At 42.1% G+C, this 27,921-nt stretch overlaps 1 protein-coding gene across 2 annotated transcripts; it reads left to right on the top strand.

Moving 5' to 3' along the window:
• Positions 1–1,377: 1,377 nt before the first annotated feature.
• selenos (selenoprotein S) lies at positions 1,378–26,097 on the top strand. 2 transcript variants are annotated; one of them, XM_060853306.1, is made up of 6 exons: positions 1,378–1,437; positions 3,342–3,485; positions 11,761–11,867; positions 14,114–14,203; positions 15,384–15,447; positions 25,610–26,097. In XM_060853306.1, exons 1-6 carry the CDS (start codon positions 1,410–1,412, stop codon positions 25,687–25,689), a joined length of 513 nt encoding a protein of 170 aa, XP_060709289.1. In that variant the 5' UTR covers positions 1,378–1,409; the 3' UTR covers positions 25,690–26,097. The 2 variants fall into 2 exon arrangements, with proteins under 2 accessions (XP_060709289.1, XP_060709291.1); XM_060853308.1 differs by having other exon boundaries at positions 1,396–1,434.
• Positions 26,098–27,921: the final 1,824 nt, after the last annotated feature.

The following is a 27,921-nucleotide window of genomic DNA, read 5'->3' as shown; positions in this document are numbered from 1 at the left end:
TCCACTCCCGGCACCTTCCCCTGCAACCGCAAGAAATGTAAAACTTGCGCCCACCCCTCCCTGCCTTACTTCCCTCCAAAGCCCCAGGAGATCTTTCCATATCCACCACAAATTCACCTGCACCTCCACAATAGAAGGGCTCACGCCCGAAACGTCGATTCTCCTGCTCTTTGGATGCTGCCTGACCTGCTGCGCTTTTCCAGCAATACATTTTCAGCAGAGAGAAAGATAGGCAGGTAGGACAAGTCATGGGGACAGTGCTGAGCTGGAAGTTTGGAACTGGGGTGAGGTGGAGGAAGGGGAAATGAGGAAACTGGTGAAGGTCACATTGATGCTCTGGGGTTGAAGTGTTCCAAGGGGGAAGGTGAGGCGTTCCTCCTCTAGCATCTGCAGTCATTGTTTTTACCTCGACCTGTCCTACCTGCCTATCTTCCTCTCTGACCTATCACCTCCATCCCCACCCCCATTCACCCATTGTGCCCTTTGCTACCTTTTTCCTTTTTCAATTTTCCTGCTCCTATTGTTAAGTGATGTGTCCCAGTGTTATCATAGGGCTTGGGTCTGACGCCATAGTTGCGTTCCAGTGAAACCTGGCTTAACATAAATAATGAGGCCTAAGGGAAAAGTGGGGTTAGGGGCATCCCAGTAAAAGTATCACTCACGATCGCTCAAAGGTCACCCAAAAGTTTGCACATTCTCCCCGTGTCAGCGTGGGTTTCCTCCGGGTGCTCTGGTTTCCTCCCACAGTCCAAAGATGTGCGGGTCAGGTGAATTGGCCATGCTAAATTGCCCGTAGTGTTAGGTAAGGGGTTAATGTAGGGATATGGGTGGGTTTCGCTTCGGCGGGTCGGTGTGGACTTGTTGGGCCGAAGGGCCTGTTTCCACACTGTAAATCTAATCTAATCTAAAAAAAAGTCTAACACAACTTAAATGAAGGTTGAAATCATATTTACTAACGAAACACGATTAAATTTTAAAATGCAACAAAGCTGCTCTGGTGGAAGCTGACCTCGGTGTGTGCTCAGATCCACACTGACATTGTGTGGATGGAGATTGGCACATGTACAGAATGGTGCACACCAACTGATCCCTGCTGGAATCACGCTATTGCAAACAGAGGGAAGCATTTCTGAAAATACCGTACCCTAATTCCTCAGTGAGTTATAACCAAATGTGCTGCCTGATTACACATGCGTACATCCATGTATTGCCGTACGTGTTGTGTTAGTAATTTTCGGATATCCACGTGGCCCTTGAGTGAAGAAGGAAGCTACTCGCCAGCTGGTGGACCCCACAGTCTCTGGGTGTGTTGCCACTTTAAGGCCTGGAAACCACACGGGCCACATCAGCGCGGTGTCTGATTGGCGGTGGAGAGCGGAAGTCTGTTGCCCGGCACCGGAAGTGGAGCAATGGAGGAACTAAAGACGGCGACAGGTTGTGAGTGAGGGAAGCGGTTAGAGCTGTGGGGGCGGACTTAGTGGAGACCGGAGGACAAAACGTGAACGAGAGGGAGAAGATGGAAGGAGAGAACAAGGGCAGACGTGGGGGAGAGGGGAGAGATGGGGAATGGGGGAGGGGGGATTGCAGCGGGGTGGGGGGGGGGGGGGGTAGGGCGATGAGGCCAGTGGTGAACGGGGTGTCAGGCAAATGAGAGAAGTGGGTGTTGCAGTGGGAGGTAGAGAGAAGAGGGTAAATTAGGGGGAATAGCGGATGAGGAACGAGAGTAAATGAGGAGGGAGGTGGAGGGAAGAGGGTGAGTGTGGGGGAGGTTAGCAGGAAGAATGTGAAGATGGTAAATGAGGGGGTGATGGAGGGACAGGGATAATAATGGATGTGAAGAGAGGAAAATTGTGGGGGAAGGTAATAATAGGGATAATAATGTGGAATGTTAAAGGAATTGGGGGGGAGACAGGGAATTGGGGAAATGGGTGAATCAAGTGGGTGGTTGGTGTAAGGATGTGAAGTAGGTGAGGTAGGTGGCAGGAAGTGCAGCTAACGTGGCAGGAACTAGCAAGGTTGAATGCTGACTTGTCACTGTCAGCTATGACACCCTGGTTTAGTGACAGTCAGGTGCATTGTAGCTTAACGTGTTCTCTTGGTTCATCTCTGTATGCATATATTTAAAGATGTCATTATCATGTGTGCATATATTGTATAAGGATAAATATCGCCAATAATCTGTCCTGGTCCATTCACGCTGACACTACCATCACAAAAGCATGCCAATGCCTATACTTCCTCAGAAGGCTAAGGAAATTCGGCATGCTCATAATGACTGGCCAATTTTTTTTAACTGCATCATAGAAACTTTCACTGCTTGGTATAGCAACTGCCCTGCCCAACACCACAGGAAATTACAGAGGGTGAACACAGCCCAGTCTGTCATGAAAACCTCCTATCCCAGATATACTGTCTTCCACCAGGCAAAATATACAAATATTTGAAAATATATGCCAGTGGATTTAAGAACAGCTTCCTCCCTGCTATCAGGTTTATGAAAGGAGCTCTCACGTATTAGAGTTGATTCTTCTTTGCAATTGTAGCAGTATATTCTGCATTTTTTCTATCACTCTGTTGTACCTGGTGTAAGGTATGATTTGTTTGGTTAGCATAGAAAAATATATTATTTTACATCTCTGGACCTATGGCAATGATGAACCAAATACATCAAGTCAAATGTATATTAATCATTTATAACTCATGGAGGTATTATGGCACAGAAAGAAGCCATTCAGACTATTGAATCCATGCTGTTTTCTGCAGAGCAGTCCATTTCCCCCATTTGATCCTCGTAGCCCTATATGTGTTTCCTTCAAAAGTCCATTCAATTCCCTTTTAAAATCATTTATCATTCCTGTCTATTGTGCTGATGGAGAACAAGTTCTAGGTCATTACCACTTATATTTATATTCCGTACCCAAAACCTTGCTATTTAAACCTTGTTCCATTAGCTCTACATGTGGCCCAATCAGAGTTTGATTAAAGTTCAGTATAATCCCCCCAGTCTTTCTACTCAATAACTCTGCTGATAAAGGCCCAAGATGCCATATGTTTGACAGTTACATTCTCAAGAATTCCAATCAGTTTCAAAGATACTTACACACAAATCTATAGATACGTCACAAAACTATTGGATAATAAGCATATTGTTGTCCCAAATCTAGCAGGTGTCACTCAAAAGGGATCAAGAGCAGGGGACTTGGCAGCTGTGCTTGCTCCAGGGATATAAGTTTTAACAAACTAATAGCAGCCTGTAATGAGCAAATCTGAGCTTAGTTATTTACACTTGCTTTATCATGCTGTAAAAATAGTGTCAACAGTTGATTCCATTTTCCTTTCAGTGACGCAAGTGCTAAACATTCTGTCTGAATATGGCTGGTACATCCTCTTCAGCTGTATTGCTGTCTACTACATGTTGCAGAGGATTAACGGTGTGTTGCAGTCAAGAAGCCACAAGCGGACGCAGGCTTCCGAAGCTCAGCTTGGTACAGACTTTGTCTTATTTGCATTTTGTCTTTCTGAGCGTGTTGTAAACTTGTCATTCTGCCTTGAATGCAGAGCAATAACAGACTCTTGACTTTGAAGGTTTCAAATACATATAATAGCTAGAATTTTAAGAGAGAATCCTGAAAGTCATTGGTGATAATGGATTATTTTGTAATTTGTTTCCTGATTTCTTCATTCAATCAGACTGGACCAAACAATGGGAAGTGTCAGATCATCTACTTTGCACCCATGAAAATCAGATACAACTGTTTTCTCACTGTTGAGGAGCCAGCAGACAGCCTTTATTGTAATGTAGTTGGAATACAAGTGGCTGGAAATCATGCCATGGCTTAATCCCATCTGGAGAAACTGAATCCAGTTCTGGGCCTCATATTTCATAGAATCATACATCACTTCCGGGGTGGAAAGAGGTCATTTGGCCTATTATGTCTGCACGGACCATCCAAAGAGAGTCCTACACAGAACCAGACCCCATTCTATTCCTGTAATCTAATATTTAGCATAGCTACTCCACGTAGTCTACATATCTTTGGACTGTGGCAGGAAACTGGAGCACCCAGCAGAAACCCACATGGATACAACAACAATGTACAAAATCCAGACAGTCACCCAAGCCTGGAAACAAATCCAGGTTCCTGGCTCTGTGAGGCGGCAGTGCTAGCCACTGAGCCCAAATTTCAGAAAGGATGTAATGGCTTTGGAAGGGGTGCAGTGCAGAACAATAATCAAGGCTAAATTATGTGGACCTCAGTTAGGTTTGTGCTTCCTTGAATATAGAAGTTAACAATCGCACAACGCCAGGTTATAGTCCTATAGGTTTATTTTGGAACTACTAGCTTTCGGAGGGCTGCTCCTTTATCAGGTAACTATTCAATATATTGTATCATTTGCATGACACTGTGATCTTTTGCTATAGCTTCTGTGTCTTATGATCCTGCCCCAGTAGTTACCTGATGAAAGAGCAGCGCTCTGAAAGTTAGTACTTCCAAATAAACCTGTTGGATTATAACTTGGTTTAGATTAGATTAGATTACTTACAGTGTGGAAACAGGCCCTTCGGCCCAACAAATCCACACCGACCCGCCAAAGCGCAACTCACCCATACCCCTACATTTATCCCTTACCTAACACTACGGGCAATTTAGCATGGCCAATTCACCTGACCTGCACATCTTTGGACTGTGGGAGGAAACCGGAGCACCCGGAGGAAACCCACGCAGACACGGGAAGAACGTGCAAACTCCACACAGTCAGTCGCCTGAGTCGGGAATTGAATCCGGGTCTCAGGCGCTGTGAGACAGCAGTGCTAACTACTGTGCCACCGTGCTGCCCGTGGTGTTGTGTGATTTTTAACTTTGTCCACCCCAGTCCAGCACTGGCACCTCCGTATCTTGAATATAGAAGATTGAGTTGATTGATTGCTGTTTAATATAATTAAAGGATTTGATAATGTAATTAGAGAAGAACTATTACTTCCAGTGGGATGGGCCTGAACAAAGGACCTCACAATGAAATCCAAGCTGAAGCAAACTGGATTACCCTTAGCTGAGCCTCTGAACATTGCTAAGACAGCCTATTTACGACTTGTTACAATCCTGGACCAGACTGCCAAATTTATGTTACAAGAATGGGGAGGGTAGAAAAAGAGGAGGGGGTGTAGCATTGCTAATTAGAGAGTGCATCACAGGTACAGAAACAAAGGTTGTTGAGGAAGGTTTGTCGACTGAGTCAGTATGAGTGGAAGTTAGGAACAGCAAGGGAACAGCTACAGCATTGGGGCTTTCTACAGACCCCCTAATAGCAGGATCTCCTAGGCGAGCAGATTCTAGAAAAATGCAAAACTAGCAGGGTGGTTGTTATGGGTGATTTCAACTTTCCCAATATTGACTGGAACCTCCTAAGTGCAGATGGTTTGGATGGAACTGTTTTGTCAGGTGTGTTCAGGAGGGTTTCCTTTCTCAGTATGTAGACAGGCCAATGAGGGGAGAGGTCATTTTGGATTTGGTGCTCTGCAGTGAGCCAGGACAGGTGTCAGATCTCATGGTGAGAGAGCACTTTGGTGAAAGTGATCACAACTGCCTCATATTTAGCATAGCCTTGGAGAGTGAAAGAAGCAATTACCGAGGGAAGACATTTAATTGGGGAAAAGGAAATTATGACGCTATCAGATAGGAGTTGGAAAGTACAGACTGGGAGCAGTTGTTCCACAGAAAGGACACAGCAGACATGTGGAGACTATTTAAGAAGCAGTTGTTGTGAGTGATGCACAAATTTGTTCCTCTGAGACAGATAAGAGGGTGTAAGCTTAAGGAAACTTGGATGACGAGAACAAAGGAACTTCTTGTCAAAAGGAAGAAGGCACCTTACGTAAGGTGGATGAAGCAAGGATCTAGCACAGCTTTAGCGGATTTCAGGCTTGCTAGAATGGAGCTCAGCAATGGACTGAGGAGAGCCAGGAGGGAGCACGAGAAAGGCTTGGCAATGAGGATTAGGGAGAACCCAAAGGCATTTTACTCCTATGTGAGGAATAAGAGAATGAGCAGAAAGAAGGTAGGGCCAATCAGGGATAGCATAGGGAACTTGTGCATGGAGTCTGAACAGATAGGGGAAGCCTTAAATGAGTTTTTTTGCTTGGGTTTTCACCAAGGAAAGGAAACTTGTTGTAAATGAAAACTTAGAGGAGCTGGGATACAGTCTTGACCAGATCAAGATTGATGAAGTTGATGTGCTAGAAATTTTGGAAAACATTAAGATTGATAAGTCTCTAGAGCCAGACCAGATTTATTCTAGGCTGCTCCAGGAAGGGAGAAAGGAGGTTGCTAAGCCGCTGGCGAGAATATTTGCCTCCTCACTCTCCACAGGAGTCATACCAGAGGATTGGAAGGAGGCAAATATTATTCCTCTTTTCAAGAAGGGTAATAGGGAAATCCCTGGCAATTACAGACCAGTCAGTTTTACGTCTGTGGTCAGCAAAGTTGTGGAAAGAATTCTGAAGGATAGGATTTATGACTATTTGGCAAAGCATAGTGTGATTAAAGGCAGTCAACATGACTTTGTGAGGGGCAGGTCATGCCTCACAAATCTTATTGAGTTCTTTGAGGAGGTGTCAAGACTAGTTGATGATGGTAGAACAGTGGATATGGCGTATATGGACTTCAGCAAGGCATTTGAGAGGGTTCCCCATGATAGGCTCATTCATAAAGTCAGGAAGTATGGGATACAGGGAGATTTGGCTATCTGGATTCAGAATTGGCTGACTGACAGAAGGCAGAGAGTAGTTGAAGATGGGAAGTATTTTGCCTGGAGGTCAGTGTTGAGTGGGGTCCTGCAGGGTTCTATTCTTGGGCCTCTGCTCTTTGTAGTTTTTATAAATGACATGGATGTGGAGATCGAGGAGTGGGTTAGTAAATTTGCAGATGACACAAAGGTTGGAGGTGTTGTCGATAGTATAGAGGGCTACTGCAGGCTGCAGAGCTGGGTTGACGGAGTTCAACCTGGATAAATGTGAAGTGATGCATTTTGGAAGGTCGAACTCGAATGCTGAATACAGGATGAGAGACAGGATTCTTGGCAGTGTGAAGGAACAGAGGAATCTGGGTGTACAAGTACATAGATCCCTCAAAGTTGCCACCCAAGTGGATAGGATTGTTAAGAAAGCATATGGTGTTTTGGCTTTCATTAATAGGGGGATCGAATTTAAGAGCCGCAAGGTTTTGCTGCAGCTCTACAAGTCCCTGGTGAGACCACACTTGGAATATTGTGTCCAGTTCTGGTCGCCCTACTATAGGAAAGACACACAGGCTTTGGAGAGGGTGCAAAGAAGGCTTATCAGGATGCTACCTGGACTGGAGTGCTTGCCTTATGAAGAAAGGTTGAATAAGCTCAGATTTTTCCCTCTGAGAAAGTCTTCAGTACTATTGCTGGAAGGTTATCAGGACCCACAGCATTTGCAGTATGCAGTACCTCCAACTGTTTCTTGAGACCACATGGAGTGACTTGAATTGACTGAAGATTGCATCTGTGATGCTGGAGCTACTGGAGGAGGCCAAGATAGGTCATTCAGTTTGTACTTCTGGCTCAGAATTGCTGCAAAAGCTTCACCTTAACCTAATGCACTGATGTATTGGACTGTTCCAAAATTGAAGGTGATGTTTGTAAAGCATCCTCCTCTTGTGAGTTGCTAAATTGTCCACCACTACTCATGACTGAATGTGACAGGACTGTAGAGCTTAGATCTGATCTGCTGGTTGTGGGATTGCTTAGCTTTATCACTTGCTGCTTATGTTGTTTGATAGCTTCACCAGGTTGACCCCTTGTTTTTAAGTATACCTGGTGCTGCTGCTAGCATGCCCTGCTGCTCTCTCAATTGAACAAGGCTTGATGGAAAGGATTGAGTATAAGAAATGCCAGGCCATAAGTTTGCAGATTGTATTGGAATGTGAGTCTGTGCCCACTGCACCATGAGTTGATTGATCAGTTTGAAGTCTGTCCCATTTAGAACAGTGATAGTGCCACACAACACAATGGAGGATATTCTCAATATGAAGGTGGGACTTTGTCTCCATAAAGGTTGTGCAAAGGTCACTCTTACTCATGGAAAGATAGGTCTACTGGAAGCATATTGGTGAATGTGAGATCGACTATGTTTCTCTCTCGTGGTTCCTTCAGCACCTGCAGCAGACCCAGTCTAGCAACTTTTAGGATCTGACCAGATCAATTAGTACTGCTGCTGCTGAGCTACTCTTGGTGTTGGATACTGAAATCCCCAACCTAGAGTACATACCGAGCCCTTGCCACCCTCCGTGCTTTCTCCAAATGTTCAACATGGAGTACTGATTCATCAGCTGAGGGAGAACGGTATGTGATATTCAGCAGGAGGTTTCCTTGTTTAACTGATACCATAAGACTTCTTGGAATCCGGAATCAATGTTGAGAACTTCCAGGGCAATTCCCTCCTGATTTTACTACTGTGCTGCCACAATTGCTGCAGGACAGGACATATCCAAAGATGGTGATGGTGATGCCTGGAAGATATGATTATGGACTGTGCTGTTGCCTTCGAATTATTGTGCGTGCACACAAGATGTTAGTTGGAAGGGTTGCAGCATTAACAGGGCTGTTTCTGCTCTTATTTTTTCTGGAGCCTCAGTCAATGATAGGTGGTCTATCTGGAATGATTTCTTTGTTGAGATCTTTTAGCAGTTCTTGCAACTGAATAATTTGTTAGTCTATTTCAGAGGGCTGTTGAGTGCATGAATCACAAAAGGTAGGTATGGCAAGTAATGAGTGAAGCTAACAATGTTCTAATTATTTGAGAGGAACTGGAAACAGGTTATGCTTCAATTATATAGGACATTGGTGAAATCACATGGTACTGGTCTCCTTATTTCAGGAAGGATGTAAATTAGTTGAAATTATGCAATTTTGGAGAAGATTTGTAGCTCAGGTTGTGGATCACATTGTAAGTTTGTTCACTGACCTGGTAGTTTTGTTCTCAGATGTTTCGACACCATGCTAGATAGCATCATCAGTTGAGTCTCCATGAAGTTGGTGTTCTATCCTGCTTGCTACATGTGTGTCTTGGTCTGTTGTGGTGGGTGATATCAGTTCTGGTTCTTATTTTTGAGACTTGGTAAGTGGGGTCCAAATCGATATGTTTGTTAATTAAGATCGGCCTATGGGATCACCAATATCAGGATTCTTAGCAGAAGCAGTTATGCAGAGGTTAGAACAAACAGCCCTTCCCATGATTCAGCCCAAGCTTTGGGTCTGCTATGTGGATGACACCTTTGTCACCATGAAACGCAACAAATTAGAAGAAACCCACAAACACAAACATCATCCTTACTGGTATAAAGTTCACCAAAGAGGAAGAGAACAATAACAGACTCCCCTTCCTAGACGTCACAGTAGAATGAAAAGCCAATTTCCATTGAAATTGGCTTTTCCATGCAGACCAGCGCATACATGAAAGCCACACACACTGAGCAGATACTCAGCTACAGGAACAATCATCCCAACACCCACAAATTGAGCTGTGTCAGGACATTATTTAAATGAACCACAATCCACTGCAGCACCCAGGAACTACGGGAAGCCAAGAACAAGCACTTATGCAATGTATTCAGGAACAACAGTTACCCGATAAGTGCAGTCTGCCGATTCTTACACAACAGATCTAAACAAGAAGTCACAACACGCCCACAGACTCTGCCATACCTTAAAGACATCTCGGAGATCACGACCAGACTACTCAAGCCCCAAGACATCATGGTAGCCCACAAACCTACCACTACACTGACACAGCTCCTGACAAATTTAAAGAACCCCGTACCAACAACCAGCAGAACGAATGTCCTATACAAAATACCCTGCATGGACTGCAACAAACATCACTTTAAACAAACAGGCAGGAAACAACCCACCAGGATACATGAGCACCAACTAGCCACCAAAAGACATGACCAACTATCACAGACAAAGAGAGACACCAGGTCAACTGGGATAATACATCCATCCTGGGACAGGCTAAACAAAGACACTCATGAGAATTCGTAGAGGTCTGGCATTGAAACCGGAACTCTATTAACAAACAAACATTTACCAACCTCTCAGAAAAAGAATCAGAAGTGATATCACCCACCACATCAGACCAAGACACGCACATAGCAAGCGGGAGAAAACACCAGCGCTTCATCAGAGGCTCACTGATGATGCTACCTAGCATGGTGTTGAAAAGTCTGAGAATAAATTTACCAGCTCAGTGAGCAAACTTACAACCTGAGTTGAAGGTAGTTCAAAGAACGTTTTACAAGGCTAATATTGCAATTGGTGGGGTTATCTTATGAAGAAAAGTTAGCTGCACTTGTGTTCACTGGAGCTTAGAAAAGTAAGAGACAACTTAATGCAATGTGCAGTATCCTGAGTGGTCTTGACAGGACGGTTGTGGAAAGGATGCTTCCTCTTATGGGAGAATGTTTAAGTAGGGATCACTGTTTTAAAAATCAGAGGTCACCTGTTTAAAAGATGAGAAGTTTTTCTTTAAGGGTAAGTGACTTTGGAACTTTTTCCTCAACAGGTAATGGATGCAGTCTTGTTATATTTTTTAAAAGACGGGTAGGACCATTTTTGATTCACGAGGGTAAAAGATTTGTGGCTAGCTGGAAATCTGAAGTAATCTGATTGCTCCACCATATAATAAGATCATGGCCAGCTTCTAGACGCCAATGATCTATATATATAGTTCGTACTGTAATGCTGAGTTTTGGAGGGGTGAAACGGAACATTGATATGTGGGCAGAACAGTCAACAGATAAAATTACATGTGAAAACTGCTGATGTTCAAAGTACTTAATGACACGTGTACTGAATACCTGCTTTGTATTGGTCACCACTGGTCGCAACATTACCAAAAGGATGTGGATGCTTTGGAGAGGGTGCAGAGGAAGTTCACCAGGATGTTGCCTGGTATAGAGGGCGCTAGCTATGAAGAGAGGTTGAGTAGATTAGGATTATTTTCATTAGAAAGACAGAGGTTGGGCGGCACCTGATTTGAGGTTGACAAAATCATGACAGGGTGGATAGCAAGAAGCTTTTTCCCAGTGTGTGGAACTGAATTACTAGGAGTCACGAGTTCAAAGTGAGAGGTGAAAGGTTTAGGGGAAATATGCATGGTAAGTTCTTTACGCAGAGGGTGGTGGGTGTCTGGAACACATTGCTGTAATTTTCTTTGTTCTTTTGTTCTTTATATTACAGTCGAGCATGAGGATAACATATCAGGTATCTCAATAAAATAAATCAAGGGAAGAGCAAACTTGATTCAGTGTCAGTAAATAACTGTGACAAAGAAATGGAGACAAAAGCTAGATATCCAGGACCCAATGAATTAATTCCATTTTTTATTTTGAGTTTTCCTTTAGCCCTTAATTCTATTGTGTTGGCACGGTGACCAATTATGAAATAGACTTCCACATTTAGCAGAGTGTTCCCTAACCAATCTAATCTGGAGTGAAGGCAAGAGGTTTTTAGTCTATCTTGGATAGTAAAATTGAATCATCGTCATTCTCAATTATTCTTGATTTCTATTTAAAGTTGCCAGAAATTACCTATTCCTAATAGTGGTTGACGGTTACAAAAGCAGTCATGAAATTTCCATTGCCAAAAAAATCTTGAAGAATTTTAAAAAATAAATTATTTCATTGAACAAAGACAAGTGTGCTGCTTACGGAATGGTTTTATTCTGTTTGAAATTAGAACCATCATTAATAATGAGGCGCCAGGAAGCAATGGATGCTGCTCGCCATCGGATGCAACAGGAGCTGGATGCCCAGGCAGCAAAATACCGAGAAAAGCAGAAAGAAGTAAGACTGCAGCAAATTAGCTGATCACAATGTTACCACCTGATTTGGAGATGACGGTGTTGGACTGGGGTGTACAAACTTAAAAATCTCAACACCAGGTTATAGTCCAACAGGTTTAATTGGGAGCGCTGCTCCTTCATCAGGTGGTTGTGGAGTACACAATTGTAAGACACAGAATTTATAGCAAAAGTTTACAGTATGATGTTACTGAAATTATACATTGAAAAATACCTTAATTGTTTGTTAAGTCTCTCATCTGTTAGAATGACCACTTCTTTCATATGTAAATCACAAAACTATTTTCAAAAGTTACATTCTCAGATTAAGATTAGATTCCCTACAGTGTGGAAACAGGCCCTTCGGCCCAACCAGTCCACACTGACCTTCCGAAAAGTAACCGATCCAGACCCATTTCACTCCAACCAATGCACCTAACACTATGGGCAATTTAGCATGACCAATTCGCCTGACCTGCACATCTTTGGACTATGGGAGGAAACCGGGGCATCCAGAGGAAACCCACACATACACTGGGAGAATGTGCACACACCCGAGGCCGGAATCGAACCAGGGACCCTCGTTCTGTAAGGCAGCAGTGCTAACCACTGAGCCACCCTACTTTAACAATTGGTGTCAGCCCAGATAATGAGTTGAAGGTAGCCCCCTGTGTGCTGTTGTCTGTGCCATAATGTTTAGAACATAGAACACAGATCAATACAGCGTAGAACAGGCCCTTTGGCCCTCAACCTGTGAACTATTCTCAGCTCGTCCCCCTACACTATCCCAAAATCATCCATGTGCTTATCTAAGGATTGTTTAAATCTCCCTAATGTGGCTGAGTTGACTACATTAGCAGGTAGGGCATTCCACACCCTTACCACTCTCTGCGTAAAGAACCTGCCTCTGACATCTATCTTAAATCTATCACCCCTCAATTTGTAGTTATGCCCCCTTGTACACGCTGACGTCATCATCCTAGGAAAAAGACTTTAGTGTCTACCCAATCTAATCCTCTGATCATCTTGTATATCTGTATCAAATCCCCTCTTTGCCGCCGTCTTGCCAGTGAGAACAGATTCAAGTCTCTCAGCCTTTCCTCATCAGATCTTCTGTTTAGACTGATTCTAATCTAAAAAATGAGTTAAGAGTCTTACATGGATTCATGCAGTTTTTGAGCAAAGTACAATGGAACTCTACAAGTACAAATTCACCCCACATGTGTGTGGTGGGGCGGGGGTGTTGTAAGTGTCTGTGAGAAAGATGTGTGTGTTTAAAGGAGTCCAAGTCTGTGAGAGGGTGCATGTGTGAGTGTAGAAGTGTGTGTATGTGTGTGTCTGTGTGGTTTCTAACAGATGAGAGACTTAACAAACAAGGTATTTTTCAGTGTATAATTTCAGTTACATCACACTGTAAACTTTTACTATAAATTCTGTGTCTTACAGTTGTGTACTCCACAACCACCTGATGAAGGAGCAGCACTCTGAAAGATAGTGCTTCCAATTAAACCTGTTGGACTATAACCTGGTGTTGTGTGATTTTTAACTTTGTACACCTATTGTCAATTGATGATTTTGATGTCAATATGGGAAATATAATTTCAAACTGTACCAAGACAAAAAAGTATTTCCACACTGCAGGACAGCAAGACATAAGAAAATTAATTAGATTCACAGGGATACTGAAGAGAAGCTTTGTTTAACAGCATGTCGTTGAGCAATGGAATGTTGGAATGCAATACCTGCATGACTGATTTAAACAGAATCAATGGAATTTTCAAAGCTAAATTAGATATATACTTGGAAAAGAGAAAGGTTAGTGTGTTCTGGAGAAAGAACAGAGGTTCAGGATCAATTTGAGACGTCTTTGAGAACCAGCATGGCCACAGTCGGCCAAGTGGCCTCCTGAGCTGCAAGATTCAATAATTCACAGAGGATTAGCAAGCAAAGTGAATTGTAAATTACATGAGGTTAATGGAGTTGGTAGATGGGCTACCAGGCACAAGTATATTTATTGGGATAAGTGTCAGTCAAGATTGTTTTGGGGGGAATACCTTGAGTAAAAAAAGAGAGACAGTGATGGGTATGGAGAAACTGAAGGGTCAGATACATCATTTGCTGAACAAGAGTGTGGACCAATACAGTGTTAAAATGTGCCTATTGTAAATAGAGAGACAGTGTAAGAAAATAAGCATGAATTGACTTTTGTGATAACTGACATATGTGTGAAGTTCCTTTTGTTTTGTTCAGATTGAAGAAGAGAAGAGGAGAGAGAAAATCGAGGCATGGGAGAATATGCAAGAAGGAAAGAGTTTCCGGAAGAGAACCAACTTGCATCCTGTAATATGATTCTTATGTTTTGTTGTTTATTATTTCATGGTGTTTGGGTAATGCTGGCATGGCCAGCATTTGTTCATTCTTGAGTGCCCTTGGATTAAGTGGCTTATTGGGTTATAGAGGTAATTAAGAGTCAACCACGTTGTACAAGTCACATGTACACTAGTCTAGGTAAGGAGATAAGATTCCCTTTCCCAAAGGGCCTGAGTGAACCAGATGGATTTTTTCATTTATTTGTGGGATGTGGGAGTCAATGGCTAGGCCAGCGTTTATTGCCCCCTATAATTGCTTTTGAGAAGGTGATGATAAACTGAATTTTTGAATTACTGCAGCCCATGTGGATAAGTACATCCATTGTGCTGTTAGGGAGGGAATCCAGGGATCTTGATTGAGCAATAGTGAAGGAATGTCAATATATTTCCAAGTCGGGATATTGGTTTGCTGAGAAGGGAGCTTGCAATGATGCAATCCCATGCATTTGCTGACCTTGTCTTCCAAAGAGCTTTGGAAGGTGCTGTCGTCAGTGGACCCTTGGTGAGTTGTTGCAGTGAACACTGCTGTCTTTGTGCACTAGTGTGACGGGAGTGAATTTAAAAATAGTGGATGGGGTGCAAATTAAGAGGAATGCTTTATGCTGTATGGTGAGGAACTTCTTAAACCCTGATGGAGCTGCACTTGTCCACAAGTGGAGAGTATTCATCATGTCCTGACTTGTGCCTTGTAGATCGTGAATAGCTTTTGAGGAGTCAAGAGGTGAGTTTCTTTCTAGCCCCTGATTTGTGATTGTGGCTAGTCTGTATTTATGTGGCTGGTCTGTTTCTGATCAATGATAATCCCTAAGATGTTGACACGGGGATTCTGTAATGATAGTGCCATTAAGGATCACTTGTTAGAGATAGTCATTGTCTGGCACTTGAATGGCATGAATGTTTCTTGCCCAAGCCCAAGCCTGAATATTGTCCAATTATTACTGAGACTAACTTTCAAATCCAGATTTATTAATTAATTTGAAATTCTACAAGCTGCTGTGATACGTTTTAAACCCCTGGTGCCAGGGTATTAGTCTGGACCTCCAGATTTCTGTTGAGGATTATTTTGAGTGTGGTATTTATTATCAACACTACCTAATCTAGACAGACTGTTTATAAGACTGCACTAATTATGTCATTGTGTTTAACATCAGGAGTCAGAATCCAGTACAATGAGTGCAGCAAAACCCAAATCTGACAAGAAATCCCTGAGAGGCGGTGAGTGCTTATTCATTCGTGCAAAAATAGTAAATATGTTTAGGAAAAATGAACAAATACATAAATGTTTATAAGCCATAAATGCTGTAAAGTCAAAATTATTTTTACTGTATTTAACAAAGTTGCCAGCACATCCGCTTAATTTGGCATAAAGCTATTTAAAAAGCTCCAAATTTGGAGTAATAACAGTACCTCATCAGGCTGGAGGAGAACTGTTATGTTCTGACCTGATTGTGTGGGTCAGCTCAACTTGAGTCTGACTGAACTTTGAAGCACAAACTCCCTATTAAGTGACTGGCGGTTTAACAAGTTTCTCTGCAGTGGTTTCTAGCAGTAAATCTGCTCAAATCTTTAAGGAGCAGGTTGAAAAATGGTTTTTAAGAAAGCACTTGGGATCTTGAGCTTTATAAGTAGTGGCATAGAGAATAAAAGTAAGGAAATGACTTGTTGGAAACACTGGTTATGCCACAACTACTGAAGTATTATCTAAAATCGGAGCACTGCATCTTAGGACGGATGTAAAAGGATTTTGGAAAGATGCAGAAAAGTATTATGTAAATGGCTTCAGGGATGAGGGAATTCAGTTATCTGGAGAGATTGGAGAAGCTGAGCTTGTTGTCCTTCAAGGGGTGAATGTTAAAAACGAAATTTGAAATCATGAGGGTTTTGAATAGATTAGACAGGTAAACTATCCCATTGACAGAAAGACCAAGAAGTAGAGGACATTGGTTTAAGGTAAACATAGACATAGAAAATAGATGTAGAAGTGGGCCATTCAACCCTTCCAGCCTGCACCACCATTCAGTATGATCATGGCTGATCATGCAATTTCAGTATCCCATTCCTGTTTTCGTTCCATACCATATAGCCGCAAGGGCCACATCCGATTCCCCCTTGAACATATCTAATGAACTGGCCCAAACAGCTTTCTGTGGTAGAAAATTCCACAGGTTCACAGCTCTCTGAGTGAAGAAATTCCTTGTCATCTCAGCCCTGAATGGCTTACCCCTTATTCTTAGACTGTGATCCCTAGTTTCGGACTTCTCCAACATCGGGAACATTCTTCACACATCTAGCATGTTGATTCCGATCAGGATTTATATGTTTTTGTGAGATTCCCCCTCATTCTTATAAATTCCAGCAATTACAAGCCCAGTCTTTCCTCATATGTTGGTCCTGCCATCCCAGTAATCAGTCTGGTGAGCCTTCGCTGGATTCCCATGTTGACGCCTGATGAGTTCACCAATCGCCAGCTGCAGCTGCTAATGTGTACAGAGAGAAGAGTCAATTCTTACAACTTCACAAGTTCCTTTATTAATGTATTATACCATGCACTTATTTCTTACGTATTCTATTACAAACTAAAACTTGTATATTTCCCACAAATGGTATTAAAAACCTATTCATACACCCACTCAAGTCCCCTGACATTCTCTCTCTCGCTCTCGCTCTCTCTCTCTCCCCTCCACATCCCTGATGTAGGATTTACTTCTGCAATAGTGGTCTCTGGAGCCTCTGCCTCCAGGATCGTCTTTTATCCTTTCCCTTTACCTCTCTCGAGTCATGGTGTCTTTTCCCCATTGGCTCAGGCTCATCTGTTCATTGCGTGTCTTTATCTTATTGGTTTCCAGATCAGCTGAGATCCCAGCACAGAACTCTGCGGCACCCCACTAGTCACTGCCTGCCATCCTGTTCTCTATCCACATCAATACATTACCTCTGATACCATGAGCTTTAATTTTTATTACAAAAATCTTATATCCAACTTGTCAGAAGTCTTTTGAAAGTCCAAGTACACAACATCTACTGATTCACCTTTATCCACTCTACTAGTCACATCCTGAAACGATTTCAGAAGATCTGTCAAGCATGATTTTCCTTTAGTGAATCTATGCTGACTTGAACCGATCCTGTCAACACTTTCCAAATGCACAGTTATTACATCCGTAATAATTGACTCCAGCATTTTCCACACTAGCAATGCCAGCCTTACCAGCCTATAATTCTCCATTTTCTCTCCATCCTTTTTTTAAAAAATGGGATTACATTAGCTACCCTTCAATGGACTGGAGAGTAGCTAGTGTAATCCTATTTTTAAAAATGCTGGAAAATTATCACCCATGTGTCCGCTATTTCTAGGACCACGTCTTTAAGTACTCTGGGATGCAGAGCATCAGGCCCTGGGGAATTATCGGGTTTTAATCCGATAAGTTTCCCCAATACCATTTCCTGACTAATAAAGATTTCCTTCAGTTCCTCCTTCATGCTTGACCCTCTGTCCCCTAGCATTTCCAGAAGGTTATTTGAGTACACCTTAGTGAAGACAAATCCAAAGTATTTGTTCAACTGGTCTGCCATCTTTATGTTGTCCATTATGAATTCACCTGATTCCAGTTGTAAGGGACCTATGTTTGTCTTTCCCGGTCTTTTTCTGTTCACATAAGGGTGGCATAGTGGCTTAGTGGTTAACACTGCTGCCTCACAGTACCAGGGACCTGGATTCGATTCCAGCTTTGGGCAACTATCTGTGTGGAATTTGCACATTCTCCTCGTGTCTACGTGGGTTTCTTCTGGGTGCTTTGGTTTCCCCCCACATCCAAAGATGTGCAGATTAGGTGAATTGGTTGTACTAAATTGCCCATAATGTTCAGGGATGTGTAGAGTAGGTGCATGGGTCATGGGGTAAATCTAGAGCAGTAGGGTAGGGGATTGAGTCTGGGTGGGTTACTCTTCAGAGGGTCGGTGTGGACTTGTTGGGCCAAATGGCCTGTTTCCACACTATAGGGTTTCTGTGATAATGATATCGATAGATGCTTTAGCAGTCTGTTTTTATGCAAGCTTTTATTATTTTATTTTCTCGTTCGAATTAAATTCTTTGTCCTCCTCTGAATTTTAAATTTCTCCCAGTCCTCAGATTTGCTGCTTTTTCTGGCCAATTTATATGCCTCTTCTTTAGCTTTAGCACTATCCCAGATCTTTCTTGTTTGCCATGGTTAAGCAACTTTCCCTGTTTTACATCAGTTAGGGATGTAAAATTGTTGATGTTCATCCATGCATTCTTTAAATGTTTGCCATTCTCTGTCCACCATCAACCCATTAAGTATCCTTGGTTAGCTTATCTTAGCGATGCCTCATACCATCAAAGTTAGCTTTCTTTAAGTTCAGAATTCTAGTCTCAGAGTTAACTGTATCGCTCTCGATCTTAATGAAGAACTCTACTATGTTATGGTTACTCTTCCTCAAAAGATCTCGCAGTACAGTGTTGCTAGTTAATCTTCTCTCATTACACAATACCCAGTGGCAGGAAAGCCAATGGTGACATGAAAAATATTTTTACATCGTGAATGGTTTGGATCTGGACTGCACTGCCTGAGTGTGTGATGGAGACTGATACAGTTGAGGCTGTTCTGAAAAATGACAAATCAGACAGTGAAAGTGCTAAATTGGAGGAAGGCTAATTACAACAATATTAGGCAGGAATTGGAGAAATTAGAATGGGATGGCTTTTTGAGGGTAAATCTTTATGACGTGAGAGTTTTTTCCAGAGTTCAGGACAACATGTTCCTGTGAGGATGAAAGATAAGGACGGCACGATTCAGGAACCTTGGATGACGAGATATTAAAGTTTAGTCAAGAAGAGATAGGAAACAGATGTAGGAAACTGAAATCAAGCAAGGTCCTTGAGGAATACAAAGGAAGCAGGAAAGAAGTTAAAGAATTAGGAGGAAGGTAAGAGGGATCATGAAATGTCCTTGTCAAGTAGGATTAAAGAGAATTCCAAGATATTTTTATATGTTTTAAGACCAAGAGACTAGTTAAGCAAAGGGTAGGTCCATTCAAGGTCAAAGGAGGGACTTTATGCACAGAGTCAAAGAAAGTGAGTGAAGTCCTTAATGAGTACTTTATATTGTTATTCACCAAGGAGAAGGATGTGGATAATAAGATTAGGGAGCGACAGGTTGCTATTAAAAAGGAAGAGGTGTTTGGTATCTTGAAAAACATTTAAGATGAGTCCCCAGGGCCTGATGGGATCAATCCCAGTATACTAAGGGAGGCAAAGAGATTGCTGAGACCTTGAAAGAAATTTTTGTATCTTCTTTAACCACAGGAGTAGAATAGACATATTAGGGATAGTCAGTGTGGCTTTGTCTGGAGAAGTCTTGTTTCTCAAACTTAATTGATTTTTACTTCCTCAAAAATGTCAAGTGAGGATACATTAGTGGGTATCTGCATGGACTTTACTAAAGCATTTGATAAGGTCCTCATGGAATTGAGGTAGGATGAGTAAGAGATCTCATAGCATGGGTTGAGGATTGGTTAAGACACAAAACAGCTTTTGGGATTGTAGTGGGCCTTTTTCAGGCTGGAAAGGCTTAACAAATGAAATGCCACAAGGATCAGTCTTACAACCTCAATTACAGAGGAACCTCGATTATCCGAATTTCGGATTATCTGAAGAAGACCTCAAAGTCCCAATAATATTAGAGGAGAGGAAACCTGAGTATGATCAAATTTGCTGATGATACCGAAAAAAGGATGGGAGGGCATGTAGTAATAATGACACAAAGCATCTTCAAGAGGATATAGATTGTCTGAGTGAGAGGGTAAAAATATGGGAGATGGAGTTTAATTTTGGAATGTGAGAGGTCCTGTACCTTGGTAGGAAGAATCAAGAGACAGAATGTTTAAATGAAGAGAAACTGTTGAAATAAAATCTGCAATATAGAGGGATCTATCTGTTATTATGCACGAAACACAAAACATTAGCGTACAGGTACAGCATGTAATGAAGTTTTATGCAAAGGGATTGGAATTCAAAAATTAGGAAGTCTTATTACAACTTAGAAGGTGTTGATGAGTTCGAACCTGGGATAGTATGCACATTTTAATTCCCTTATTTAAAGAAAGGAGGTACTAGCATTGGAGGCAGTTGAAAGATTAACTAATTTGATTCCTGAGATGAAGAAGTTGACTTATCAATAATGGCTAAACAGCTTAGGCCTTTAATCATTAGAGTTTAAAAAACAAAGGGTGGTCTTAGAGTTACAGAGTTGTACAGCGCAGAAACAGACCCTTCAGTCCAATTCATCCATACCAACCAGATATCCTAAATAAATCTAGTCCCATTTGCCAGCATTTGGCCCATTTCCCTCTAAACCCTTCCTATTCATATACCCGTCCAGATGCATTTTAAATGTTCTAATTGTACCTCCTCCACTTCCTCTGGCAACTCATTCCATACATGCACCACCTTCTATGTAAAATAAAAAAGTTGCCTCTTATAAATCTTTTCTCTCTAGTTTTGGGCTCTCATACCCCAGGGAAGAGACCATGTCTGTTTACCCTATCCATGCCCATCATGATTTTATAAACCTCTATCAGGTCACCCTCAGCCTTTGACATTCCAGGGAAAATAGACCCAGTCTATTCGCCTCTCCCTGTAGCTCAAACCCTGGCAACATCCTTGTAAACCTTTACTGAATCCTTTCAAGCTTTGCAACACCCTTCCTATAGCAGGTAGACCAGAATTGCATGCAGTATTCCAGTAGTGGCTTTAGTGAAATATACAGCATTCTCTGAGGCTTGAGAGGGTAGATATGCAAATGTTACCAGAAATGGGAACTAGGAGATACAGTTGAAGTGTGAAGTTAGGGACAAAATTGTGAGTTCCCTTTTAGAAATATTTGTGTCATTTATAACTACGGTTGAGGTGCTGGATGACTGGAGAGTGGCTAATGTAGCTTTTCTTAAAAAGGGTTGTAAGGAGAAGTCGAGGAACTATAGTCCTGTGAGTCTGACTTCGGTGGTGGGTAAGTTTTTTTTTAGATTAGATTAGATTACTTACAGTGTGGAAACAGGCCCTTCGGCCCAACAAGTCCACACTGACCCGCCGAAGCGCAACCCACCCATACCCATACATTACCCCTTACCTAACACTACGGGCAATTTAGCATGGCCAATTCACCTGACCCGCACATCTTTGGACTGTGGGAGGAAACCGGAGGAAACACACGCAGACACGGAAAGAACGTGCAAACTCCACACAGTCCTGAGGCAGGAATTGAAACCGGGTCTCAGACGCTGTGAGGCAGCAGTGCTAACCACTGTGCCACCGTGCCGCCCACAAGTTGTTGGAGATGATTCTGAAAGATAGGATTGATATGCATTTGGAGAGGCATGGAATAATTAGGGATAGTCAGAATGATTTTTTGAGAGGGAAATCATGTCTTACAAACCTGATTAAGTTTTTTGAGGAAGTAACCAAGATGATTGAGGACAGAGTGATAAATGTTTACTTCTTTACAAGGTTCCGCATGGCAGACTAATTAGTAAAGTTAGATTAGGTGGGATTCAAGGTGAGCTTGCCAATCAGATACAAAATTGATTTAATGGCAGGAGACAGAGTGATGGTGGAGAGTTGTTTCTTAGACAGGAGGCCTGTGACCCGGTGTTCCACAGGGATCAGTGCTGGGTCCACTTTTGTTTGTCATTTATATAAATGATTTGGATAAGAAAAAACAAAGTGTGGCTAGTACTTTATGGTTAGTAAATTTGCAGATTACACCAAAATTGGTGGTGTTGTGGGCAATGAAGACGGTTATTTAAGATTACAAAGAGATCTTGATCAATTGGGTCAATGGGCTAAAGAGTGGGAGAAGGAGTTTAATTTGGATAAATGTGAGGTAGTACAAACAAGGGCAGATCTTATGCAATTAAAAGTACGGCCTTGTGTAGGGTTGTAGAATAGAGAGACCTAAGAGTTCAAGTACATAATTCTTTGAAGTTTGCATCACATATAAAGTTGTTAAAAAGGCATTTAGCACTCTTGCCTTCATTGCTCAGACCTTTTGAGTATAGGAATTGGGACGTTGGTGTGTCCCAATTTGGTTGCCTTGTTATAGGAAGGATATTATTAAGCTGGAGAGAGTTCAGAAGAAATTTACCAGGAATGTTGCCGGAAATTGCCGGAAGGTTTGAGAGAGCCTGATGTGCTGGGACTTCTTTCACTGGAACGTAGGAGGTTTATAAAATCATGAGTGGTATCAATAAAGTGAATGTTGGTGTATTTTCTCCTCATGTAGGAGAGTTCAAACCCAGAGGGCATATTTTTAAGGTGAGAGGAAAAGATTTTAAAAAAGGCATTTTATTTTAAAACACATGTACGTGGAATGAATTTCCAGAAATGGTGGAATTGGGTACAGTTAGTGTTTAAAAGGCTTTTGGATAAGTACATAAGAAATGTTCGGAGGGATATGGGCCACGCACAGACAAGTGGAGTTGTTTAGTTTGGGATTATGGTTGGCAAGGACTAGTTGGACCAAAAGGTCCGTTTCTGTGCTATATGACTCTATGATAAGAGAATACTCAGTTTAAAAGTAAGATGCAAAGGAGTCTTTTCTCTAAGGGTAGTGAATGTTTGGAATTCCCTACCCTCAAGAATTGTGGAGGTTAGATCATTGCAAGTATTTAAAGAGGAGGTAGTTAGATCTTTGAGATTTTTGGAAGTTGAGGGCTGTGATGAGCTGGTGTGAAAGATGACTGGAAACCTTGGAGCAGATTAACCACTATCTTGTTGAGTGACCAGGCAGGCTGGAGGGTCTACTTCTATTTCATATGTTCCAATAACACGAGAGCTGGTTTTAACGTTCACTTGTCTTTTGGGAAGTTGAGTAAATTGGTTGTATATTCTCTGAAATTTAGAAAATAAGGTGATCTCATTGCAATATGCAGGATTCTGAAGGGTATTGACAGGGTAGAAACAGAGAGGAAAGTGAGAACTGCAGATGCTGAAGAAGTCAGTCAAAAAGGGTGGCACTGGAAAAGCACAGCAGGTCTGCCAGTATCCAAGGAGCATGAGGATCAACATTTCAGGCATCAGCCCTCCATCAGGAATGTGGAGGGGGGAGAGGCTGTGGGAAGGGATGAGTGCAGGTGGGGGATAACTCTAATAGGTCAGTGGGGAGGATGGAGCAGATAGCTGAGAAGGAAGATGGAAAGGTATTACAGGTCAAGACAGTGATGAGGTGGGGGAGCGAAGATTTGGAAATGCGCGAAGTCAATGTTGATGCCGTGTGGTTGAAGGGTCCCAAGGCAGAAGGTGAGACTTCCTCCAATTGGCTGGTGGCTTTGAATTGGCAGTGGAGGAGGCTCAGGACTTGCATGTCCTCTGAGGAGTGGGAGCGTGAGTTGAAGTGGTTGGCCACAGGGCAGTAGGGTTGTTTGGTGCGTGTCCCTGAGTTATAGAAATTGTTTGTTTTGGCTTAGGAATTTAGAACATAGAATCCCTATAGTGTGGAAGAAGGCCATTCGACTCGTTGAGACTGTGCCGACCCTCCAAAGAACATCTCACCCAGACATAGCCTCCATACCCTGGCATTTAAAGTGGGGACACCGTCTTTGGTTTGAGACCAGTTGTTTTGAGGTGTAATGTTTCTTCATTTCAGGGTTGTGAATACCTTAACATGGAGGATTGTGGGTATTCCATCATTGATTATATTTAAGATTGAGGTAGACAGAGGTTTTAGGACACACAAATATTATGGGTTGTGGTTGGGAAAGTGGAGTCATAGAGATGTACAGCATTGAAACAAACCGTACGGTCCAACCCGTCCATGCCGACAAGATATCCCAACCCAATCTTAATTCCACTTGCCAGCATCCGCCCATATCCCTCCCAACTCTTCTTATTCATATACTCATCCAAATGCCTTTTAAATGTTGCAATTGTACCAGCCTCCACCACTTCTGCTGACAGCTCATTCCAAACATGTACCACGCTCTGCGTGAAAAAGTTGTCCCTTAGGTCCCTTTTATATCTTTTCCCTCTCACCCTAAACCTATGCCCTCTAGTTCTGGACTCCCGGACCCCAAGGAAAAGACCTTGTCTATTTATCCTAACCATGCCCCTCATAGTTTTGTAAACCTCTATAAGGTCACCCCTTAGCCTCCGACGCTCCATGGAAAACAGCCCCAGCCTGTTCAGCCTCTCCCTGTAGCTCTCATCCTCCAATCCTGGCAACATCCCTGTAAACCTTTTCTGAACCTTTTCAAATTTCACAACATCTTTCCGTTAGGAAGGAAACCAAAATTGCAAGCAAAATTCCAACAGTGGCCTAACCAATGTCCTGTACAGCTGCAACATGACCTCCCAACTCCTGTACTCAATACCCTGACCAATAAAGGAAAGCATACCAAAAGCCTTCTTCACTATCCTATCTACCTGCGACTCCACTTTCAAGGAGCTATGAACCTGCACTCCAAGGTCTCTTTGTTCAGCAACACTCTCTAGGACCTTACCAATAAGTGTATAAGTCCTGCTAAGATTTGCTTTCCCCAAAATGCAGCACCTCGCATTTATCTGAATTAAACTCCATCTGCCACTTCTCGGCCCATTGGCCCATCTAATCAAGATTCCGTTGTAATCTAAGGCAACCTTCTATGCTGTCTACTACACTTCCAATTTTGGTGCCATCTGTAAATTTACTAACTCTACCTCTTATGCTCGCATCCAAATCATTTATATAAATGACAAAAAGTAGAGAACCCAGCACCGATCCTTGTGGCACTCCACTGGTCACAGGCCTCCAGTCTAAAAAACAACCCTCTACCACCACCCTCTGTCTTCTACCTTTTGAGACAGTTCTGTATCCAAATGGGACTCAGATCCAGGATCAAGCATGATTATACTAAGGGCTGAATGGTCTTTGGCTCCAGTTTTCATGTTACGGTCACATCCTCTCCCTATAACACACTCAATACAAGGTTATAGTCCAACAAGTTTAATTGGAAGCACTAGCTTTCAGAACACTGTTCCACCATCTGATGAAGGAGCAGCGCTCCAAAAGCTAGTGCTTCAAATTAAACCTGTTGGACTATAACCTGGTGTTCTGTGATTTTTAACTTTGTACACCCCAGTTCAACACTGGCTTCTCCAAATCATCCTTATAACTCCCTTCCCTTCCCTTCCCTCCCTATTCCCAGCCTCATCCCCTTCCCTCCTGTCTTTCTCCCCTAAACTGTGTTGTCACTACAATCTCCGGAATCCAATTAAGGTGCTTCCTAATTAAGTTTGTGGGCTCCTGGGATAAACAGGTCAAAGGATAAACAGTGAAACGTGCATTTTTGAATGAAATGATAAAGTGTTTGATGTTGTATTTTATAGGTTTTAATCCTCTGACGGGTGATGGTGGAGGCTCATGTTCCTGGAGACCGGGTCGTAGGGGACCATCCACAGGAGCATGAGGTTAAAGGTCGGTCAGTGTCCTCTACTACAATCAGCACTGACCACAGTCAAAGATGCACTATCCTGTTGCCATAGCTGTTCAAGTTTAATGATTTTATTCTGTTTCGATTAGCTTCAACTTAGTGTTTGTCATATCTGAATTTCAGTGGTCAAATTTTTAAAAATTTGGATCTGCTTTAAAAATAAGTAATTGTGATGTTTACTCAAACCTGATAAAATGGACAGCTGTGAATGATGTTATCCTCATAAATGAGTTCAGCCACTGAGGATTTCTGAAAATGGATATGGGTAGTGACAGTAAATTGTCTTACGTGAATATTCCTTGTTTTTAAGTACCAAAATGAGTGAGTAAGTTTATTTTTTGTTTTAACCAATAATTAAAAATATTAAATATATTTAAAATTCCAGCTGTGCTGTTATGAGAATGCTTTATCTGGATATATAATAAATCCTATATAGGCAAGTCCTCTTCACCAATATATGAAATGGTATCTGTGTGATACAGTATCTGTTTTAGATATGAATGTGCTTCTATTTTAACAATAACATACTTAATGGCTACACAGTTGCCAGTAGGCCAGCTTTTTTTTCCAGATTTTAGTTTTGCCACCTGCCATGGTTGAATTCAATCCAGGGTCCTGAGAACATTAGTTTGGGGTTCTGGATTATTAGTCGAGTCACATTTCTGCTACGGACCTCATCCCAATATTTGAATTTGTTAATATTTTTATTGCAATCTCACCATCTTGGAACAAGAAAGCTATCCCTCCCCCAAACTTGCAAACTGACATGATTTCCAGGGGATGAGTAGTAAGAGATTTTTGTTGTTAAGTGAGTATTCACTGGAGAAATGAAGTTAGAAATGTTTTCATGTAGGTTATTAGAATATTTGACTGCTTTCCACAGGAATCACTCAAAGGAAACTTGGTCACTATCAATTCATGGGAACAGGAGACCAATCAGTCCCTTAAATCTGCACCACAAATTGTTTTTATTATCTAGCTTGGTTGACCAGCCCTCCACACCCTTACTCAGCAAGAAACTACAGATATGAATCTCCAATTTGACCCATTAAAATTGACATCCCCATAGCTTTTAAGAAAATAGTTCCAGATTTCTAATGCCCTTTGTGAAAAAATATTTACTGATTTAATTCCTAAAAGTGATAACTGTAATTGTAACATTATACATTCCCCTACCACCAGAAATAGTTTGCTTATACTGTCAAATCTCTTCTTTTTAAACATCTCCATTAGATTATCTTTCAAGCTCAACTCGAGCCTCTTGCCTTTAGTGAGGCAATGCTAAGAAAACACCAATTTAAGATAGTCATAAAAAGAGTCAGATGTACAGCATAAAAAAGGCCTTTGGTCTATCAGGTCTGTGCCAGTCAAAACAAGCACCTAACTATTCTACTCTATGTTAGCACTTAGCCTATAGCCAGACATGCCTTAGCATCATGTGTACACTAAATATTACTAAAATGTTATGAGGATTTCTGTCCATACCATCCTTATAGGCAGTGGGTTCCAGATTCCTGTCACCCTCTTGGTGAAGGAAATATTTCTTTTCACCCTTTCTAAACCTCTTGTCCCTTACCTTAAATCTATAATCCCTGGTCATTGGTTCTTCCACCAAGGGAGAAGTTCCTTCCTCTGTGTGTGTGCGCACGCACATCTGTGTGTTTGTGTGAGAGAGAGAGAAAGAGATTTTTGGCGGGGGATGCTGTATGTGGTCAGCAGCAGGAGGTTTCCTTGCCCATAATTTGATTTGGTGCCAGAAGACTTCATGAGTCAGAGGCAACAATGAGGATTTCGAGATAATCGTTTCCTAACTGTTTACCTCTGTGCTGCTACCTCTGGTGAATCTGTCCCAGTACTGAGATAGAATGTACCCAGGAATGATGTTAGTGGTGTCTGGGAAATTCTCCATCAATTATTATTTAGTGAATTTCATTGTTAGGCTGCTGTTTGAGTAGTCTGAGAGAGAGTTCTCTCTATTTTAGCAGCAGCCCCCAAATATTGGTAGGGACACCCTTTGCCAGGTTGCCAAAGTTGAGTTTGACATAATCGAGGCCAGATGGTCTGTCTCATTTCATTAATTTCCTTGGTTACTTCGCAGTTTGACACTTTAACATTATATGTGACTCCACAGTAGATGAGACCAGGTAAGGATGGCAGATTTTCTTCCCTACAGGGCAATCAATAATGATTTCATGGTTACCACTAGAT

The sequence above is a fragment of the Hemiscyllium ocellatum genome, chromosome 39 (genome assembly GCF_020745735.1).
Source record: "Hemiscyllium ocellatum isolate sHemOce1 chromosome 39, sHemOce1.pat.X.cur, whole genome shotgun sequence".
NCBI lineage: Eukaryota > Metazoa > Chordata > Chondrichthyes > Orectolobiformes > Hemiscylliidae > Hemiscyllium > Hemiscyllium ocellatum.
The sequence above is the reverse complement of the archived record's forward strand: the minus strand, read 5'-3'. Positions and strand labels throughout refer to the sequence as shown.

What these genes read in the sequence shown, in the direction of transcription:
- selenos (XM_060853306.1), top strand. Translation starts at nt 1,410, where the DNA reads ATGGAGGAACTAAAGACGGCGACAGGTT. An exon ending in ACTAAAGACGGCGACAGGTT is followed by an intron (nt 1,438 to 3,341) that starts GTGAGTGAGGGA and finishes TTTTCCTTTCAG; the next exon opens with TGACGCAAGTGCTAAACATT. An exon ending in AGAGAACCAACTTGCATCCT is followed by an intron (nt 14,204 to 15,383) that starts GTAATATGATTC and finishes GTTTAACATCAG; the next exon opens with GAGTCAGAATCCAGTACAAT.